Source organism: Marmota flaviventris, chromosome 7 (genome assembly GCF_047511675.1).
Source record: "Marmota flaviventris isolate mMarFla1 chromosome 7, mMarFla1.hap1, whole genome shotgun sequence".
Classification (NCBI taxonomy): Eukaryota; Metazoa; Chordata; class Mammalia; order Rodentia; family Sciuridae; genus Marmota; species Marmota flaviventris.
The window spans coordinates 118,933,540-118,956,493 of NC_092504.1; the positions used below are offsets into that span (position 1 = coordinate 118,933,540).

At 39.5% G+C, this 22,954-nt stretch overlaps 1 protein-coding gene across 4 annotated transcripts in view; it reads left to right on the plus strand.

Annotated features, from left to right (window-relative positions):
• Positions 1–22,954, plus strand: part of Sh3d19 (SH3 domain containing 19) — a 177,497-nt gene that overhangs the window by 65,275 nt on the left and 89,268 nt on the right. For 3 of the 4 annotated variants that reach the window (XM_071614618.1, XM_071614617.1, XM_071614619.1), the window contains exon 2: positions 21,173–21,212. In XM_071614618.1, the coding sequence (XP_071470719.1) occupies positions 21,173–21,212 (40 nt within the window). Of the gene's footprint in view, positions 1–19,293; positions 19,348–21,172; positions 21,213–22,954 lie in introns of those variants that run through there. The other variant, XM_071614620.1, reaches the window with a different exon arrangement.

The window sequence follows — 22,954 nt, forward strand, 5'->3', positions numbered from 1 at the left end:
GCAAATCCATCCAAGTGAATTTGATTTTTTAAAAATGTATTGGTTTATTTTTTTCAATATTTTTTAGATGTTGACAGACCTTTATTTTATTCATTTATTTATATGCGGTGCTGAGAATCGAACCCAGCGCCTCCTCACGCATGCTAGGCAAGTGCTCTACCACTGAGCCACAACCACAGCCCATGTATTGGTTCTTTTTAGTTATACATGACTGCAGAGTCCATTTGGATATAATTATACAAGGATGGAATGTATCTTACTCTACTTAGTGTCCCATTCTTGTGCATGTACATGATGGTTGATTTGCCGTGTTGTTTTCACATATGTACATGGGGAAGCCATCAGATGCATTCTACTGTCTGTGAATTTGAATTGAGATGTGTCACATTTACTTTGATCTTTTACAGAGAACAGGTATGGCTCTCCTCAGAATATCTAGAAACCCTGGGCATAGTCACTATTAGAAGTCTGGAAGGTAGAAAGGATTCTCTGAGTTTGTTCTCTGCAAGGTATTGACACTGCGAGGGAGGAGCCTCTTTACCTTTAGCAGAATTGATTTGTCAATCTTGTCAAACAACACTTTCTCCCTTTAAAAAAAAAAAAAAAATATATATATATATATATATATATATATATATATATATATATATATATATATATATTAATGGGGAACTGAGTCTCATTACCATTCAATCAAGACCTGAACAAATTAATATGAATGTGCTAGTGATTTTTAAAGGCTATAGGTCAGAAAGATCAGCAGTGATCAAGCTCCTTAGCAATGTAATTTTTTTTTGTATCTATTTGGACTTTGTGCAACAGAGATTACTTCTGTTTACATGTCAAGTTTGCTGTGGCTGTTTCAGAGAGAGCCCCACCCAGTGACACCAGATTGATGTTTCAGTACCGTACTGGAAACCTGTTTTCTGTGTAGGTTAATTATTTTAAGTTGATAGTGCAACCGAGAGACTGCCGTAGTTCTGATGTGCGTTAGCTTCGTAGGTTCTTCCAGAACATTCCTGTCACATGACATTTATACTTAAGTATAGTCAGGCCCTGTACACTCCAATCTCAGTTTTAATCATCTTTGTTTTATTCACACAGTAATTCTGAGAAGAAGTCACCCTCATGATCCTCAGATACTGAACAAAACAACCTAGAATCAAGTGCAAGCTTCTTCCTTTCCTGAACTGGTTGCAGGTTGTCTTTTCCTGAGGTTCAACGGGAATGCTGAGCTTTCCTCTTACACCCTAGCAAGGTTCTGTACAGCCCTTCTGAAGTCGAAGGTGTCATTCCCCAAGCTCATGTCTCACCTACCAGGTTCTCTGAACAAAGAAAACCTCTCAAGTAGTGTTCCGTTGTATATTTTTGAGATTGAAAAGATTCTGCAGTGTCACAGTAAGATGTCTGTGGCCTGTTTACTGTAGGTCCTTAAAGCTGAAATTAGCTTTTCTTTCCTGGTGATTAAATTCATGAGTTAAGAACAGTCATTTTACTAAGCCACAAAAATCATTCAGCCTCCCTTCCAACAGTCATTGGTTTCCTTGGACAAATGTATATGTAAAGCTTTGGAAGTTCAGTTCCATGTGAGTCTTCAAGGTCCACCGAGTTTTTCACTCCTGGAGAAGGAGGTGATGTTTGAAGATGAGCCTTCCTGCCCCAGCTAGGGTTTGAAGGTCCTGTTCATGGTGTGTCTACTTGCTAGCTGTAGTTCTCATCACACCACTCAGTCTTCCCTGAGCTTGAAGAATGGCCATGTTCCTCAAGACCTGGGAAAATTAAATAAATACAGCTTTTTGAGCATCCAGCTTCCTGCCCCACCAGTCGTTGGCAAGCTTTGACCTAGGCTGTAGCCTTGCAAATACATAGTACAGTTCTAAGTGTTTCCAAAGTAATAGCATCTATAATTATCTGTGTTATAAGGGATCTTCATATTCATTATCTGGCTTAACTCCTTAACCATTTATGACTTAATTTCTGCTGGTAGGCAACGATATAATATCAGTATATAAAACAGTTAAGAACTTCACATTGGGGCCAGGCATGTAGCACAGTGGTAGAGTGCTTGTCCAGCATGCACAACTCCCTGGGTTCCATCCTCAGCTCCACCAGAAAAAAGAAGAAAGAAAAGAAAGTACAAACTTCATGTTGCCGGTGACATCTTTTGCTTGTCAGGGACAAGAATCACTTATGTTTACCTCCATGTTTGGGTTGATGTTCTGTGACATCCGCGTATACAATTACAATTTGACTCTCACAGTTTAACCCATTTTGTCCCATCGTTCCAGATATGAAACACCGATAGCAACTTAAATATGGCATATAATATAGAATATAATTATAGAACATAATCATGTAACTATGGTTATAATAATTATAACATTACTTAATATAATAACATATAAGCTCTAAATTATGATTTCCAACCTATCTTAAAGCACCTGTCTCAACTTTGTTGAAATATTTGCAGAATTGAAAACCTGGGACTTAATGAGTTAATGATATTTACAGAGGGAAACAGCAAGAGACTTTTTTTTTCCTGTTTTTACAGTGTAAAAATTTTTCAATTGTTATCTATATTGTACTTTGAATTTGATCATAACAGTACCCTCACCTTGGATATTAAATGATTGTTCTTATAAATATCTGAACATAGATTATTCAGAAAGTATACATGTTATTAATTGCAGCTTTATTTGCTCTAAGTTAATTAGTATCGTAAAGATTGAGGGGAGGTAACCAGTGAGGGATCTTTTTTTATTGTGCTGTTTTCTGGGAAATAGAAGGAAAGTTGGGGGATTGTCTAAATCTTTTTATAGTTTATGTAATTAAATTACCTACCCCTTGTAATTATCAGTGTACTTTGTCATCTCAAGTTATTGGGAAGTTTTCTCTGCTTGTTCTATTTGCCCTCTTGATCCATCTTGTTCAGTTGGCCTATCAGTGCCAAATCTACGTTCAGCTCTCCACCTGCACCTGGGAGATTTTCTTACATAGCATTTTATTGCAAGATCATTTATCTTTTCTATTTCCCATGCATCATATTTAGAGATATAGACTCTTACAACTCTACTTAAATATAACTCCTTTATTGTAGAAGCTCTCATACCAGAGGCTTTAGGTGTTAAAATATTATTATTAATTTGCCAATCAATTGTCACCCATGGGCATAAAGAATCATGTTAAGTCTTATAAAAGCTGTTCTAAACACATCGTCTCCTTTCTATTCCATTGCGGTTTTTCCTTTTTATAAGCAAAACTTCTTATGAACAGAAATGTGATGCCTTTACTTTCTTTCACTAGTTTTATAGATACACCGGGAACGTGCTGTTCTAAGAGAGAGAGAGAATTTTTTTTAAAATATTTTTTGGCGGGCACAACATCTTTCTTTGTGGTGCTGAGGATCGGACCCGGGTCGCACGCATGCCAGGCAAGCGTGCTACCGCTTGAGCCACATCCCCAGCCCCGGGAACGTAGAGTTCTAAAAAGCCATTTGGAGTCTAGGGTCGGAGCCACACTGAGCTGGATTCCAGTCCCAGATGTTCGCTTTACTGCTTTTGATCTTGGACAAGTTACTTACGCTCTTTCCATTTAAAACTGGGCATAATTGGGGATGGGGTTGTGGCTCAGCAGGAAAGTGCTCGCCTAGCACATGCAAGGCCCTGGGTTCGATCCTCAGCACCACATATAAATAATAAAATAAAGGTATTGTGTCCAACTACAACAAAAAATAAATATTAAAAAAAATGGGCATAATTGCAGGGCTGTGGCAGCTGGAGTTAATGTACATGGCAACAGAGCGAACTCAGTGAATGGCTCTGATTATTACTCTTACTTTCAGTTTGGCTAGATCTGCTTGGTCAGACCAAGATATAAATTCATAAATCATTTTCTTAAAAAAACAGAAGTCACTTTTAAAATGTTGTACCTTGGAAATCTGGACTTCTGACATTTTTATATCATACCAAATTGTATCATTCAAAAGCATATTTATTTGAGCTCTGATTCTCATGCTCTCAATACTTCTACTATAAATATCAAGATGAATACTTCAGCCATTCACTCATGTAATCAGGATTATTAGTCTTAGCGATTTATTTTTGGTAAATGGCTTTATTAGAAATCATTCATACACAATAGAACTCGCCCATTTATTTTATTTGTGTATATATTTTAACTTTACATATATACATGATTTTATTTTGGAGATGCTGAGATTAAATCCAGGGCCTTCCAAATGCTAACTAAGCATGCCCCCGGAACTTACCCATTTAAAATGTATAATTTAGTAGTTTTTAGCCTATTCACTATAGTGCATCTATCACCGTACTCAATTTTAGAATATATTCATCACCCCATAAAGCTTGAGTTCTTTATCCCTTAATCTTAACCTGTCATGCCCCCTGCCCTAGACATCCTTTCGTCTGTTTTCTGTCTCTATAGATTTGTCGATTGCAGACATTTCATATCAGTGGAATCATAAAATAAATGATTTCTTGTGACTGACTTATTTAACATAACATTTTCAAGGTTCATCCATGGGTAGCATGTATCAATACTTCATTTCTTTTTATTGCTGAATAATATTCCAATGTATAGTTATGCTACATTTTATCTGTCACCTGTTGATGAATTTGGGGTTGGTTTCCACTTTTCTGAATATTTTGAGTAGGACTGCCATGAACATTTGTGTTCAGGATTTTGTGAGGACATTTTCACTTTTACATTTCATTTTGTGTGGACATTTTCATATGACCTAGAATAGAATTTCTGGGTCTCATGGTAACTGTAACATTCAACCTTTTGAGATTTGCAAGGACTATTCTCCAAAGCAGCTGCACCATTTTACCTTCTTGCTAGCTGCTGATGGGAGTTGCATTTCTTCACATCCTTGGCAGCACTTATTATTATTTGCCTTTTTTACATGATAGCCATCCTCGGGAGTATAAAGTGGTATTTCATTGTGAATCTCAGCAGCTCTTAGAGTTGAGTATAGAATTATATTGCTATGCTTTGGTGATACCAGGTCAATGGTGAGGATGATTGAGAAGTTAAGCCTCACATTCTACCTATTAAGTACCTAGGGAACAGGACTTGCCTAGACTTTTTCTTCTGTTCCCATGATCTCTGTTTCATTTTCTCCTGATCTACAGTTTTTGGTTTCCATCAGTTCTCTTGAACTTATCAGCTCTTCCCCAGCAATTCCTGTCTTCAGATATTAGGACAGAGTACACAGATCAGTAATAGCTTTTCATCTTTTCTTTGTCCATCTGTCTCCTTGAGAAAGAGTTCCCTAACAAAAAATTAGAGCATGTACCTAAAATAAATTTTCTTCTGGACACTTACCTACTAAAGTCTCAGGGTGGATTATTTCCTGTTTCCTCTGCCATCTCTTCAAGTCTATATCTCTGTTCTATTATGTCTAATACTGTGCCAAGTTAGAATTTCAGGAGATGAAACAAATGAATGAATGTTGTGGACCTTCCAAATCTATTCCCCATAGAACTTAATATTTATATTTTCTATCCCTTTGTGTTTTGACTTGTGTTTTTCATAAAATTCTGTCAACTTACTTTTTAGATGAATTTTTATCTATGTCTACTCCGTTATTCAGTATGTCTGCTTCATCTTTTTTTTTGGGGGGGGGGGGCGGATCCTGGGGATTGAACTCAGGGGCACTCAACCACTAAGCCACATCTCCAGCCCTATTTTGTATTTTATTTAGAGACAGGGTCTCACTGAGTTAGTTGCTGAGTGCCTTGCTGAATTGCTGAGACTGGCTTAGAACTTACAATGCTCCTGCTTCAGCCTCCCTGGTTGCTGGCATCACAGGCATGCACCACCTCACCTGACTGCTTGATCTTTTTTCTGCAACTTATCTTAAAGGGGAAGCCTTGACTGACTGCTAGGTGTAATTGGTGGTGTGGGATGCTGAATAGTTAGATGAGGTTTTCAGAATACAGCTCTTTAATTGTCATCCTTGTTTTATTCTTTGACTCAGAGGAAGCCCTCCTCTCTCAGGATGAGAATTTATGCTTAATCTCTGATGTCTTACACTCGATTTCAACTTTCTTGGGATGTCTTGTTCATTGATGGCTCCCACTTCTATTTTTTAGTGTTCTTATGGCCCCACTCATATTTTAATTTTATTTTTTGTTATTTCACATTAACAGGGAGGGATATTGGATGTGACTACTTATTCAGCCATCTTGAATGAGTTAAGTAAACATTTCCAGGTATTAAAAATTTTAGACAAATTTATCAGAGTTTGTATGAGCAAGGAAAGGATTCATGAATTGGGCATCACTCCGAACTGGTGAGATCCTCTCACCAATGTGGGCAGGCAGTATTATTTATAAACAGAAAAAAAGAAATGACACACCAAAATAGCCTAATCGGCTACCAGTTCCTGTGTTTGCCTTATTTGGACATGTTTTGGCAGTTTTCAGCCTGTGATTGGCCGAAAGCTCAGCTCTTTATTTTACACATACCATCTGCTTTTTCATTCACAGGGATACTAGTTAGAATATTTTAAATATTTTCTCTCTTGTTCCCTAAATTCAGCCTGTGATTGGCTGAAAGCTCAGCTACTCCAACGTGTAGTTTGCCTGCTTTATTGAATTGAGTTATAGATCTCTACTTATGGAAGCAGCTTCAGGCTGAAGTTAATCTAAGTTAACATGTGATTTTTTTTCACTTAGACACCTCAAACTTATATATACAAATATTTTGTTCCCCCACCCCACCCCCACATTGTTTCTGCCTCTTGCTTCTTTCCTCACCTCAGTTAATGGCAGCGTGTTCTGTGCACCATATCCTTCCTCACTTTCTCCCTCAACAGTACTGCCCTTTCCTGACCCTGTTCTGTGTCTCTCCAGTCAGCCCTCCCACTCTCATTACCTCTTACTCTTGCCCCAGTCAGGCTTCTAAGCTGGTTATACTGTTGTAGGTGGTCTTTCTGCTTCCATTTTCACCCCTACTCCCCCGTCCATCCTACCAGGTTCCTTTTTTCCATGGACTACAGGAAAATACAAATGCTGTGGAATAGATGGCATTCACGAATGGCACCAGTATGATCCTGAATTAATTCTGTATCATCTCCCAGTGTGTTTTCTTCACACCCTAAGCTCTGACTCCATTATTATCCGACACTTCCCTTGATTTGTAGTTTCATGCTTTTGTATGTGTGGTTCTTCTAATTGCATACGTGCTTCACCCTGTCTTTACTTCTCACGTTTTATCAGCCTAAACTTATGCTCAGGTCAAACTCTTGTCTCCTCTGGGAAATCTTTGAAGGTTTCTTAGTCACAATTAAACTGTCCTTAGGATATCTTATTTCATAACGCCTGGATATTCATTTATTTAATGGTCACCATCTGATGATTTACTAGCTATCCTGTAACTCCCAAGTAATTAGGACATCAACCCATAGAGACGTTTGTTTTTTAGTACACTTTTTAAAATTAAAATTAAAATCATTTTACTTGTACAAGTCAGTGGGTTGAAGTGTGTCTTTTCCATACTTGTATGTACCGTACTTTGATTATATCCACTCTCCTGTTTTTATTCCTGTTGCAAGACAGGTATCTCAGTACAAGGAATTGGTGAAACTTGAGTGAAAGTTAAAAATGCAGCTATAAAGATATGCCCAGGATTGGGGTGAAATTGTTATTTAAGAGAGGTTCGAAAATTTGTCCAGGCATTTCAGTTATTTAACACTGACAATTCTTACTGTACTCACAACATCAGCTCCCAGTGTTAGAGTTCTTCTGCATTTTTGTACTGGCAGTATGCATTAGAAATGGTTTGCTTTGGTGTCTCAACACGGACTGTGCATTTGTTGAAAGTATATTGTGTTGTATTCTAACTGTGTATAACGCCTTACTCTGATTTCTGACAATGTAGAATAGGTCCATGTTTCATCTCTGCATTGGTGACGCAGTGATCACTGTTTCTTATACTTTTTTTTTTTTTCTTTTTGGTGCTGGGGATTGAACCAGCCAGGAGTGCTTTACCACTGAGCTACATCCCCAACCTTTTTTATTTTGAAACTGAGTCTCACTAAGTTGCAGAGGCTCCAGGTTGGTGATACTCCTGCCTTAGCCTCCAGAGTTGCTGGGATTGCAGGTGTGTGCCACTGTGCCTGGCTCTCAGACCTATTTTTTAATTGCTTATGGTACTTGGGTTAATCTGTGACCTATGCAAACAAACTATTTTAACATATGTCAGTAAGTCTGGGTGTGAAACTCTTCTTAGGTGGCGATGACTAGCAAACTTGAGACATCTAGAAGTATGATTTGCATAAATGACACAAAGCTATCCCAGAGCCCATTCTTGCATGTGACTTGGGTATCTTATAGTTCTTCTTCCTGATTTCCTAATGTCTGTGTGTTTTAACTATCTTTATTAAGAGTGGAATTTGCAATAAGAGGATGATTAACTGTGTATAAAAATTTTTTCAGATTGGTATCTCATAAAGATATAATATTTTCTTAGGTCTCTTGATTCTTTTTTTGTAAAAGTTTATTGTAAGGGAATGTAGTCCTCAGTGAGGCTTTGGAGCCTGTAAGACTACTTCCTACTCCAGCTACATAAAACATTTTTCATGGGAGATGATTGGTGGGTTTCAGATGATTGAAGAAAAGGTTAGGAACTACTACTGCTTTTTGTTGTTGTTGTTTTGGTACCAGGGATTGAACTTAGGGACACTAAGCCACATCCCCAGCCCTAGTTTATACTTTATTTAATAGAGACAGGGTCTCACTGAGTTGCTAAATTGCTGAAGCTGGCTTTGAACTAGAGATCCTCCTGTCTCAGCTTCCCCAGCTGCTAGGATTACAGGTGTGTGCCACCGTGCGTAGCTTAGAGCAAGTATTTTTCTAATGTGGTTTCTACTCTGTTTTCAATACTGAGTTGAGGGGCTGGTTGTATGGTAGTTGGGGGCAAGTGGGGCCATCTACTTAAATTCTTCTGCTGCAAAAAATAAAAAATATATATATTCTAAGGGTATAGGGATTATTTTCAACACAATTTAATTTTTATTACATGTCTTAATTTTATATGGATTATGACTAAACTGCTACCTTCCTATCATCAGGTACTTTTATCTATACTGAGCTCATAAATTTAATGTTCGTAAAATAAGATTATTGATAACACTAGGTGGTGAATTGGAGCTCTCCTTCCAGCTTAGACATCTTCTCATTAGAAGCCCAAGTCAAACACTTCTGTGTTCTTAGGAATTTATGAGGAGGTGTTTGTGGAAATGAAGAAAATCTCAGACACAGTGGGAAGAAGTTGAGACCCTGGATTCAGTCCCTAAACTGCACACTGTCTGATATGAAATAAAAGTGTGGCTTATGGCGAGAAGTATTTCTATACATTTACCCTGGAGCTCATTGAAAGAGTGGGAAGTCCAGTCTTCTGAAGTAATGGAAGTCTGTGACTTTGGAGTTCTTCAGATGCATGTTTGAAAATTCATATTCCTGACCGGTGCAATGGTGCACACCTGTAAACTCGGCTACTCAGGATGCTAAGGCAGGAGGATCGCAGGTTCTGGGCCAATCTGGGTAACTTAGCAAGACCCTGTTTCAACATTAAAAGGGTAAGGGATGTAGCATAGTAGGAGAGCACCCCTTGGGCTCAATTCTCATTATGGGGTGGGGCTCATTCCTTTTTATTTAACTAGCTTCTCTGACACTTGGCTTTCTCATCAATAAAATGGAAAGAAGCTACATCATGGGACTCCTGAGAAGGTTGAGCAAGACTGTTAGGAATGGCTCTGACATGCTGAACCTTCAAGGAAGAGTAGCTGTCATTGCAACGCTGATAACTTGGTTTTCATTTCATCCCAGTGGTTTTCTGTGACCTGGGAGCCATAGAAGTAAACCCTTCTGTAGTTTCCTATGCTTCTTTAAAAAAAAAAAAAAATTAAGTTGCAGATGGACACAATGCCTTTGTTTTATTTGTTTATTTTTATATGGTGCTGAGGATCTGACCCAGTGCCTCACACGTGCTAAGCAACTGCTCCACCACTGAGCCCCAGCCCCAGCCCTCCTGTGCTTCTTTATGATGAATGCAATGCTCCTCTCTCTTTAAACAGTCTGTTTTTCATGAGATGAAGGTTATGTTGTTTTGATGCTGCAGTCATTTGTTTTGAGAGGAGAGGAGTATCACTGTGATGCTCAGGCTGGTCTCAAACCCCTGAGCTCAAGCGATCCTCCAGTCTCTGCCTCCTGAATGCTGGGATGACAGGTGCATGCCACCACACACCTGGCTCCTAATTGTGCAATACCGAAGCAGCACTTCAAAATGCTTTCTGGAGCCTTTGTGTAGTGGTGCACAGTCTTTTCGGTGCATTAATAACACCCCACAACACAAACAGGAAAGAAACCAAAACAACCCAAAGGCTTTTTATTTCAGCTGGTTTCCAGTTTGCAGAGGTGTGGAGAGGACTCAGGACCAGTATATTCAACATCAGATACTTGTGTTTTACCTACTCCTTTTAAGGTGCCAGGCGTTACAAGGCATATTAAGGTCCTAAAGGCTTATAAAGGTCCTTAGGATAGTGGGTTAGACAGAATGTAAAGAGAATTATAAAAAGTCACAGGTGCCAATAGTTGCTAAGCATTGAATGTATGGGGACAGGTATTATTTCTGCCTGTGGGAGATCTGATAAGGCTTCCAAACAAAGGTGGTAGATACCTTTTCTGCAATCTACAATTCTATGAGTAAAAAAAAAATCAGGGCTGGCTGTGGTGGCACATGCCTGTAATCCCTGCAGCTCGGAGCCTGAGGCAAGAGGATGGTGAATTTGAGGTCAGCCTCAGCAACTTAGCAAGGCCCTAAGCAATTCAGTGAGACCCTGTCTCAAAATAAAAAATAAAAAGGGCTTGGACATAGCTCAGAGGTAGAAGGCCCTTGGGGTCAACCCCACCCAGTACCACAAAAGAAAATCATAAATCGGAACTGAGCATTTACTTGAGGGACATTTTACACAGTGAAGAATACAAAGACAGCTGGGCATTCTGCCTGTTGTCTCTGTATTCTTTTGAAGGTGGCTGTGTGGCAGTGAGCTAATGAAGTGGAGAGGAAGGAGATGAGCAGGGTTGAGCGTGCAAGAAGCCACGTATTGTACCGAGACTGCACTCCCTGTCCCTAGATAAGATAGTTTGGCAAGGTCCAGATGTCGCTCTACCTTATATGTTTTCATCAGTCTGTATTAGAGATCAAGACTGCCCCACTGTGGATGAAAATCTCAGTTGGAAGATCCAGATCAGAAAAACCCTTGGATTTTTGGCAGGTTCGCAGAGCTGATTGTCCTTAGCCAGAGCCAGGTGCTCCGTGTTGGAAAGCCTCGTGTTTCTGGCTTCTCCGAAGGTGAAGGAGTCTCAGCCATGGTGGTTTCTGGTTCTTGTCCATTTTTGCAGAGTTAGCTATGCAAAGGCAGAACTATGTTATGAGATCCATGTCATAATCAGAACTGAGGAAGAGGGGACAGTAAAAACAGGCCTTCTCTCCCTCTCTCTTTGTGGTACTGGGGATTGGATCTAGTCTCTCAGGTATGGTAGGCAAGCCCCCTATCACTGAGCTGTATCCCAGCCTGTCTTTTGCCCTTTAAATAGAGAAGGGAAAAAAAATCTATTTTCACCCTAATGGCTGCAAAAGCAACCTGTGGTTAGAGATGTTGTCCATCCTTTGGCACCTGAAATAGCAATGTTAATTTTTTTTTTCTGGATTCTTGAGAGGGGAGTTCATACTCTACTGAAATATGGTTTTAGTGATTTCATAAATAGATAAAATATTTGTATTTGATCTATTTAGTTCCTTTATACCACTCACTTATCCTATTCAGGAAGTTCATGTGGGGGTTCTTGAGCCTTAAAAACGACTGAGGGCTTATTACCTACAGGATGAACTAGTGATGGGAAAGGTCTTAGGGCTTTAGAGAATTGGAGGGATAGAGATCTCAGGTTGGCAGCTTTTCCTCCTAAAGAACTGGGTCTGTCTGTCTTAGATTTATTTATATTTTTATTTATTTATTTTTATTATTCTGCTTACTTTTGGGGCTTATTTAACACTTCTGCCAGTTGTAAAATGAAAAGCAGATTTATTAATTTTTCATAGTAGCCAGTGGTTCAAAAGGACTGGAAAGGAAAGGAAAGAAGGAGAAAGAGGCTAGAACCATTTAGTATGGGAGGATTTAGAAATTATTTATGAGTACATTCCTATCCTATCCTCTTGACCACTAAGAAAGCAGGGAAAAAAATCCTCAGATTTAAAAAGTCCACAATGGACAAAGGATAATTGACTCTTTAGCTAATTCTACCTCCAATATTATGAACTTCATGAATATTCTGTATCCTGACCTTCTCACAATAGTGAACATTTATTGAGCACCTATTATTGTTGGCAAATGTACTGTGCTTTATACGCATTTGTTCATTGAGTCCTCAGTTTGATGAGATGGGTACTGCTCTTGTCCCTCCTTTACAGATGTGGATAGAGAGGCCTACAGAAGCTAAATATTTTTCAGTGAGGTCATTCAGGTAATAAATAAATTGTGAATTATGCACTCCAGCTTGTCTGACCTAGAATTTCTGCTTTTAAAATCTACCTAGGGGCCGGGGGTATAGCTGAGTGATAGAGTGCTTGTCCTGCATGTTTGAGACACAGGATTCAAGCCTGTGTATCTCCATAAACACAAAATATATGCCCACAATCCAGAGCCAAGGATGGTGGTGCTCACCTGTAATCCTAGCTACTTGGGAGGCTAATGGAGGAGGGTCATTGGAGACTGTGTTTGTGGCCAGCCTGGGAAACGTGGCGAGACCTTGTCTCAAAAACAGATTTTTTAAAAAGCTACCTAGATGGTCATATTGAATATGTCTTATCTTCCCACGTGGACATGACCCAGTAAAAGATAGCTGGAAGCACTAGTGCCTTTGTGGAACCTGTCATTGTAAGAGACACACATTTACCTAAACAATGTTAAATCAAAGATAAGGGATGAGATTAGACAAAGGACACATATTCAATAAGATCTTACAAGATCAGGGTTTACATCTGATACGATCTGATCATCCATCATTACTTCCCACTCCTGGCCCCGTGCCAGATGATGTCCGCTTCCCTTGAGAAGTGCCAGCTCTGTCTGGCGTGGTGCCACACATGGAGATGACCAAGACCCAGCCTTGTGTACGTGACCTTGGTTTCCTTGGAGGGTGGATGGTGATTAGATAACATTGTTGATGCATAGGTGCCAGATGTGAAGTCAGATAAGAGATATTTCACCCTCACATTTGTTTGGGAAATGCTGTGTCATTAAGGTCAGATATGTTTTTAAATTGTAAGATTTCTCAGCACTGTTAAGCTATTAGTGTGTGTTGTGAAGCTTAAGAGATGATTACAATTTCAGAAACACTGAAAGCAATTTCTGTTATTGGGTCACTTTCTCAGACTTCCTTTCTTGTATCATATCTTATTCCAGGTAGATTTTATGATTCCTTAAGAAAAATCATTAGGGAGGGCCTAAGAGTTTTAATGTGGACCTAATATTCTTAATTTGGCAATGAGGGGAATCGATATTATTTTTAGCCCCAAATTCTTTTTGTTCATCCTTAAATCACAAGTTTTGCCTGCTAAGAAGGAGATTTTTGTAACAAAAAGGGATATGGAAGTAATTATTGAGGTAAAAGAATCATTAAAGAGCTTGAGGTAGAAAGAGCAGGAAGGATTGATGACACCCTGTCACTAAGGCAGCTTTCATTTCTGCTCTTCTCCCTGCCTTGCTTCCTGGGACCAAGTGGCACTGATGAAATGTCCATCTTCTTAAAGTCTCTGCCACATTCAGCTTGGAGTGAGCAGGGTGCAGTGCGGACGGCAGCAGCTCTGATGTTTCATCTCTGAAACTGCTAATGTTTTAAAGCTCCAACCATAAAAAGCCTGATTCAGTAGACAGTTGAATTTAACAATCGAAATGATTCAGTTGAACCATTACAAAGAAGAATTATTAAAAAGGAATAACAGCCCATCACCAAGTAGCTGGTTATCTTCCTATTCATGTGTGCTATAATTTTTTTTCCAATGTGTGGTTTGGTTTCGCAATGGCTATTTCGAAACAGAAGAATAAACTAAATGTGGATTGTTTTAGGACAAAGGTGACTCTTAAACCCTATTATGCTTATAAAAAGCAAAAGAAAAAAAAGAGAGAAATCTTCGGAAGACATGTTTTCAGCAATATCAGCTCTATCAGTGAACCAACTTCAGCATAAAGGATGCCAGGCAGAAAATGAAATGGGCGGGCATTGGATATGACTGTTATCAACAGACATCTCCAGGCTGACTATGAAGCAGCATCTGTGTGTGTCCTTGCCTTTGTCAGACACGCTGCTTAGAGTCAGGGAGCAGGCACAAGTCTGAGACCTCAAGCAGCCATGCATGCTGCCGTGGGCTGGGTGTCCAGTGAATGGACCCATTCGGACCTCTGGCCTCTGCAACTGTAAGACAACAGCTTTTTGTTGTTTTAAGCTACAAAGAAACCGATACAAGGATGCTGAAAAAAGGGACAGAAGAATTGGGGGTCAGCTCCATGGAGAAAGTGGGTCTTGAGCCAGGTATTAAGTACAATAAAGTCAGCTGGGCACAGTGGCACATACCTGTGGTCCCAGCTCTTCAGGAGGTTGAGGGAAGAAGAAGGCTTGAGATGAGGAGTTCAAGGCCAGCCTGGGCACCATAGCAAGACCCCGTCTCAGAACAACAACAAACATAACAAGAGTAGCAGTAACAATTCGAATTCATGTTCTAGGCACTGAGCTAAGCTTTTTAGTGCCCTTTTAATTCATCTATCCTCCTAGAAACTGAGAAGATAGTGTTCTTCCCCCATGACTCCATGATGTAGGTGGAACGGATCTGAGGCTTAGGTTAAATACCTCGAGTGGCGTTAGTCCCTCCAGCTGGTTGCCCCCTGGCCTTCTCACAGTTGTTATGGAGCGCTTGCAGGACACAGGTCACATGCTGACGGTGTCACTGGCATTGCCTCAGTTACCCCCGTAGGATTTTTAGCAGGTTGTGACTCCTAGTCTTTCTGAGTCCTGGATTGATCTGGCCAGCAGCGTGGCTGGGTCAGTAGAGAAGAGACTGGAACCAGAAAATTCAGTCAGGACACGACAGTCCAGACGAGCTAAGAACCCAAGATGAGGATGGAAACAACGGGCAAGAGAAGGAGGGAACATTCCAGAGACAAGCCGCTGCTTTGTTGGAACCTAAATCTTGCACTGAGAAAACTCTCCTGTCCTCTCACCCCCCTCCCTGTGGTGAGGATGCTGCGTTTCAATGAGGTCAGGCACCTTATGATCAGAACGAATGGAAGATGCTGAAAGATGTCACATTGACCAGCAGTGGTCCAAGCCTTTCCACCTGCCCACAGAAACCAGGAAGCAGCCACATAGACTTTTCTGTAATGGCTTCCTTTTTCTCTTGCAGTGGCCACTCTCAGAGAGCCTCTTTAAATTCTTGGCTTTTTCATTCAAGAGAGCAACTGTGTGGTCAACAAGAAGTAGTACATACTTATTGAAAAGCTACCTTTTAAAAGGGCAACAGTCCTAGGCACGGTGGCACACACCTATAATCCCAGTTGCTCGGGAGGCTGAGGCAGGAGGATAGCAAGTTCAAGGCCAGCCTCAGCAACTTAGTGAGACTGTGTCCAAAGGAAAAGAGGGGACTGGGGATGAAGCTCAGTGTTAAAGCTCCCCTGAGCTCAATCCTCAGTACTATGGACCACCCCCCCAAATAAAAACCTACAATATCCTAGTCACTGTGGGAATCTCAAGTAAATAAAAGTCAGTTCAGAAACACCCAAACAAAGGTGTCCAAATGGAATTAGAAAGGGGAGGTGAATAGGTAGTATCAGGAATTTTTGTACAATGAGCATTATTAGCTTATAGATTTTTTTCAGTTTTCTCTTCCTAAATAAAAGAATCATTTAAAATTTGTTGAAAAGCCTTTGAAATTCTGATATCAACATGTAAAATTCCACCTGTAGAGAATCAACATTCCTATCTTTTAAGTAGCCATCAAAGTAAGACTCATGTGCCCTGAATATCTTGTGTCATTTAATGGATGGGTTCATTTATTTAATCTGTTTATCACAGGACAACAGGTAAATGTCATTGTTGTAAATACAGACGTGTGTTGCCCAATGATAGGAATATGTCATGAGTAGAAGGAATATACTCTAAAATAATAAAAAGTATAGTAAACACATAAACCAGTAGTAATGGGGTCATTTTTATTAAGTTATTATGTTGTACGTGATTGTACGGGCTGGACTTTTACATGTGTGATAGCACAGTAGGTTTGTTTACACCAACTTCGCCACAAACATGTGGATAACGTATTACACTGTGATGATACTGTGACAGGTACGATGCCGTCAGACAATAGGAATCCATTAAAATCTTATGGGACCTCCATCATATATGTGGTCCACCATTGACCAGAATGTCCTTATGTGGCACCTGACTAATTCCTTTTCAGACTTTATGGAATCTTTAGTTAAGTGATACAAAATAGGTAGGACTGGTCCATGTTTTATTTGATTTATTTTAGTGGTAAGGATTAAACCTAGAGTCTCATGCATGCTAGACAAGCACTCTACCACTGAGCTACATTCCCAGCTCTATTTATTTTGTTTTGAGACATGGTCTTGCTGAGTTGCCCAGGCTGGCCTCAAATTTGTGATCCTCCTGTCTCAGCCTCCTGAGTGGCTAGTGCATACACTGTGCCCGGCTGATCTATCTTTAAAAAATAACATGATAAGCCAGGCATGGCAGCACACATCTGTAGTCCCAGCTACTCAGGAGGCTGAGTCAGGAGATCCTCTGAAAGCAGCCAGGTCAATATAGCGGGACCCTAAAAAGTCATCTGTGTACTCCCAAACTGGAACTAGACAGTAATGCTTAAGAGTATGCTACAGAATCTCTTCATAGATCGTACTCTTCCTAAATTAGAAAGGCCTTGCTACTCTGACATGAAGTAAAGGACAGATTCCCTTTACCTTACCTCCTCCTTCTGGTGAGTGCACCTTTGTTCATTCATGGAGACTGAGTCTTCCCCGGTTCAAAGAATGAGACCTCTCATGGCTGACTTCAATTAGTAAGGTCAGTCTCTGCCCAATGAGGTTTGATTTTTCTCTTCAGTTAAGTGATCAAAGCCAAGTCATCAAAGCCTGAATACTTACAACAGATTCTAATAAATTCTGAGTTAGCTAGTCTTATTAGTTTTAATCAGAGTAAAAAGATTTTTGTCATCTCTGTTTGAAAGTATGTGTCATATTCTTAGATTCAGAACCCTCATCAGTGGGATCTTTCCAGCCTTTGCCGAAAAGTTGTCCCTTCCAGAGCAGGAACTGTGTCTGTGTAAGAGATGGGACACCTCAATACACAAACATTGTACCCTACATATCTAGATTACTCAGAACCAGAAGTTATCATGAAAGTGTGGATCATCTGGGGTTCTTGGAGTGTCTGACCTGGAGCAGCTTCCTGTCACTTCCCTAGAGGCTCTTCAGTCACCTGGATGCACCGTGGGACCCCGCCCCCCTCCAGCCCTCCGTGTTCCTGCACTTGCACACACAGGGCCATCAACAGACCTGTGTCAGCTTGGCTTGGTTTTGTCTGTGTTCTGCTCGTAGGGTATTCTTCCACTTCCTCAATTAGCTTTACTAACCCAGAGGCATGGGTGAGTGCAGCAGAGAATGGGGGTGTTTGTCCTGCATGTGTGCGTGCATGTGTGACATCCCAAACCAGCAGGCTTCCGTGGTTACCCAGCCGCCTGCCCTCATATTGTAAGAATCACTGCTGGTCTGGAGTGACCTAATCCATCAGGCTCTACCTGGTGGGTCCCCAGAGTTAGTACAGTGTGTACAGTATTTGGCATGTAAACTTGAGAGTTAAGGCATTTTATTTTGTTTTTATTTTTATTATTTTTATTTAGAGACAGGGTCTCACTGAGTTGCTCAGGGCCTCGCTAAGTTGCTGAGGCTGACTTTGAACTCGTGATCCTATTGCCTCCGCCTCCCAAGCTGCTGGGATTATAGGCTGTGCACTGTTTCCCAGATGAGGCATTTTATTTAATAAGTTTTTCATAGAAATGGTGAGCCTTTAAGCTAGTAAGTTATTCACATCTGAATATGCAAAAACTCATAAAGCCCACAAGTGTATTCTCTCGTAATTATTTAAAAATTAGAAACTAAAAAAAGGGAGGAGGGATATTTCTAAAGAGTATTTCATTTGAAATAAACAAAATTCTTACGCTTTGAGTCTAGTGTAAAGTCCAAATGAAATTTCCATATTTGCTATTGATCTGTTCTCATTTTCTGAAGGGGATTTTATCCAAATGTTTTGTTATTGTTGGCAGAAAAGCAAAGCCTGGATCTGCCCTCTGTGATTTGTTTTGCTCAGTCTTGACTTTTTGGACCAAAATACTAACCACTTATTTTTGCCAGAAATTTTGCCTTCCACTGATGTTTTTCTTGACAATTGCACAATATTCTTGGCTATTGTAAAAAATTACCTGGCTTCATATGTAAGTATATAAAATATAAGTATTTTTAAAGTGCAAGTATATAGAGCACACAGAAACAACATATAGACTTATGTATATTCAAGCAAAAAGACTCTGCTATCCAGTTAGTTTTATATTTTGAGGGGGAAAAAAATCCAGCCAAGAACATTTGTTCCAATTTGTTTCCCATTGTCAGGAGATAGGGAATGGAAACTATCTAAGTAGTGGATAATTTCCCCTTACCCTCAAATTATCAACTCTTTGAGCTCCTGGGAGTAACATTTTTTAAACATTGCATGTGCTATTTACATAGGAATCTAATACAACACTGAGCCTGGATTTAGAGGACCATGTTTAAAATGTCCTCTAACAGTTCATCAAGTTCTTTTCTTGGATTTTATTCACTAGTTCAAGAGAGAAGTACTGTGGGAAGGCATTTGTATTTTCTTAGAGCAGAAAGTACGAAAATGACGGCAGAATTTCCTGTTTTAACCGAGAATGGAGGAGGGCTGGGAGCTATTTGCTTCCCGCGTGGCTACATTCCAGCTGTGCAGACTGGTCATAGCACATCTGCCAATCAGAATGGGCCCAGGAGGGAAGCCCTTGGATGCTGGGACTTGTTGACACGCATTGCAGCGTGACTCTGTTTCTCCTTGGCTCTCCTCTGTCACACCACTGTGGAGAGAGTGGGGGAACTTGCTGTTGACTAAATAAACTACAAACCCCGGGTCATAGCCACAGCGAATGACTTTCCAAGCACTTTTAGCTCATCTTTAGCCACAGGTAAGAGTTGTCGCTTTGTTATTTGCAGATAATTGATCTCTCTCCAGTTTCTAGCTTTACTTTTGTTAGCAGAACTACAGGAGTGATTTTTAGAGAAGATTGAAGTACTCCCAGTATGACCATGACTTTAATACTCAACAAGAGAAAACTGCGATGTTTGAATTTAAGGAAGGGGCCAAACCAAATTAAATTAAAAGTCTTAAATGGCATGGGTAAATCAGTGTGGAGAAATTAGAACTGGAAACGTGAAAATTGTGAGATTGGAGAGCTTCGTATCTAAACAGATGTGTTCTATTGTGAGTCTTCCTGTTTAGTGGTTCCTAAAACAGTGTTTTAATGTGTACTCACTCTTTGGCTTAACATTTTTTTTTAACCCATTCATAAAGAATGGTTACATAGATTTAACTGTGAAAACCCTATTCCTTTTCTTCCTTCTTTCTAGTTTTAGGGAACGTTTACATTGTCCTCTTTCGATGCTCCACCAGTAATAAAAATAGGGGGAAAATGTTACTTCTAATCTTTACTTTGCTATTAATTAATTAATTAGCATTAATTCTGAAGGTACTATAGGAACCTGTGTTTAGATAATATTCTGTAAGATATATTTAAAAAATAAATTGATGGGCTGGGGATGTGACTCAAGTGGGTAGCATGCTCGCCTGGCATGCGTGCGCTGGGGTTTGATCCTCAGCACCACATACAAACAAAGATGCTGTGTCCACCGAAAAAAAACTAAAAAATAAAAATATTAAAATTCTCTCTCTCTCTCTCTCTCCCTCCCTCCCTCCCTCCCTCCCTCCCTCCCTCCCCCCCCCCCTCTCTTTAAAAAAATAAAATAAATTGAACATAGAGAACTCTGTCGTCATTTGTATATTATCTTCTGTCGTTAATTTTTCCACACCACTGAGGCCTTTTGCTTCATTTGTTTTTTATTTTTAAGCATGTACAGGGGAAGAAGTAGTTGCAATAGTTACTCAGACTCAAAAACAGACAGCTTGCAGATGTTGTTGTTTCTCTTGTATGTGATTATCTTCAGGTTGATTGATGGCACTTTTTAGCAGTCCAGAGAAACACTTTTGAAAACTTCAAGCAGCTTTGCTCTTACTTGTTACCCTGAAGTGGGATTTCTCACATTTGGGGTGAGATCATTATTTGGGGGGATTGTTCTATGCATCATAGGACACAGTAACATTGTCTCTGGTCTTTACCCATTAGAGTGCCTTTCTCCCCAGTGTGACAGCACTCTTCCTCCCAAATAAAAATGTTTATAGATAGCATGTTATACCTAACTACTGGTGAAACATGGAAATCAACTTCTGAGATACCCTGGATGGGACGGAGTTAAGGATGAGGCTGTGTTGGTCTCAGTGTATTTGCAGATGTTGTAACTGACGACTCATTTTCTCCTCTCCTCATTCTGTTAGAAGCTTCTGCCAACTATGATTCATGGGATGATTTTTTGGAGCTGAGTAATCTGTGGCTTTTCAGTTTCCTTACTTTCCTTCCTTGGCTAAATCTGTTTGGGTTTTAGCAAAGTGTTTAACACAGCAAAGATCTTTCAAAATGAAATAATACATGTCATGACATTTTTTCAAGCACATGATTTTAACAAACCATAGAAGTTTTTCTGCCTGTCCTTCCTGGATCCTGTCCACCTTCTCTTCCCTGGCAAGTCTTCCACCCTGATGAGGAGCACCATGTAGGGAGGGCATGGCCACCTGAGCAGTCCTTTGTGAAATCTGATGTCAGGGCAGCTGATGTTTAAAAACATCTTCCAGTGGTTCCTAAAGAGCATTTGACTTATAATTGTCTTCTTTCCTTACAGATCGCAACGAACGAAATAAACCAGAGCACCGTTCTGCCAGGTATGAATCTATGGTCTTTAACTCTTCTGTGTATTTGAAAAACATTGTTTAGAGGCAACACAATTGTCCCTTTTAGGGTTACTGTATATTGGAATCTTCTGTGACATTCAGAAAAGCTTTACAAGGGAAATGTTGTTCACTCTCTGAATAAATATTCTTTATAAAATTACCTCCTGAAAGACGTGTGTTACTTTGAGAATTCCTATCAGTGACAGATTATTTTATTCTTATTTCCTTCCTTTTCTGACTTGTTTTCCTGTCCTCTCTTTAATCACAATGTATATTACTGTTTTTCTGACTATAAAACTATTATGGTCTCAACTGTAGAAATTTATAAAATATTTTTTAAAAAACATGCAAAAATATCTAGCCTGCCTTCTATCAACTAGAGATGGCCATCTACTGCTAATATTTTATTGTATTTCTTTCTAGACTGTGTGTGTGTGTGTGTGTGTGTGTGCCTGTACGTATATATTCAAATGAATTCTCTTAAGTTCTTCTTAGGTAATTTCAAATGGCCAGGGGATTACATCACATAAGACTCTGACCTACACTGAGTGTCAGTCCCACCCCCACCCCCGCCAAGACCAGCACTGGTCACCAGCACTGAAGAATATTCCTAAAAATCTTTTTCAACTTTTAAAAGTAGAAAGCTGTCTTGATATTCTTTCCTAAGCAAGACCAACAGAACTTTTTAACCTAGTTTTATGAAAGATTATAATTTTCTAATATTAATTCCTCCTTATTCTATCACTTTCTCTTTGCCCTTTATGTGGTGGGGACTGATGAAAGGGTGATAATAGATTGATTCATTAGGTTGCTTGGTATAACACAAACCCTGATGCTCTTTCAAGAGATCAAATCCTAGAATGTTTAGACTTCAGGGAATAAAGATATAAAATCTCTGAAAACTCAATTACTTAGCATAGAAATGCATTTTGCAGAAATTGTCAATCATTATAAGTCAGTGAGACCTAATTGGGAGAAGAATATACCTGCATATTTAGCATCTGGACTGATTTTTTTTTTCCAGATATAATTTATATATGTTAAATTTTACTCTTGATGTTGTCCTATGAGTGTTTTTTTTTTAAAAGAGAAAGAGAGAGAGAGAATTTTTTAATATTTATTTTTAAGTTTTTGGTGGACACAACATCTTTATTTTATTGTTATGTGGTGCTGAGGATCGAACCCAGCGCCCCGCGCATGCCAGGCGAGAGTGCGCTACCGCTTGAGCCACATCCCCAGCACTGCCTGTGAGTTTTGATAGACATATCAATCATGTGTCTACTACCACAATCATAAAAGAGTTTGCAAGATTGATTTTTAAAAACAATTTTAAAGAAATAATTTTTAAAAGGCAGCCTAAGAAGACATTAACAGCCTGCGTAACTATGAATGACATGAAGTTGGAAGGGTTAAAAAAGTTCAGATGATAAAACCATGATTCATTAGTGTTTAATACAAACACTTTGAAACACCAATGGAACATAAATAGATGGAGGAAATGTAACTTAAGCAACATGTTGAAAAAAAATCTTGATTTTTGTCAATCAATTCATCAATCAATTCACCTCCCAAGTGGGTTTGGAGGCAATCATAAAAATCTTGATTCCTCAAATCAGTATAAACTCCCAAGTGGTTTATACTGATTTGATTACATTGGAAGAAGTATAATGCCTGGTATAAAACAAGTGGTAACTCTAGGCCACACTCACTGTTGATATTCTATCCAATCCTGG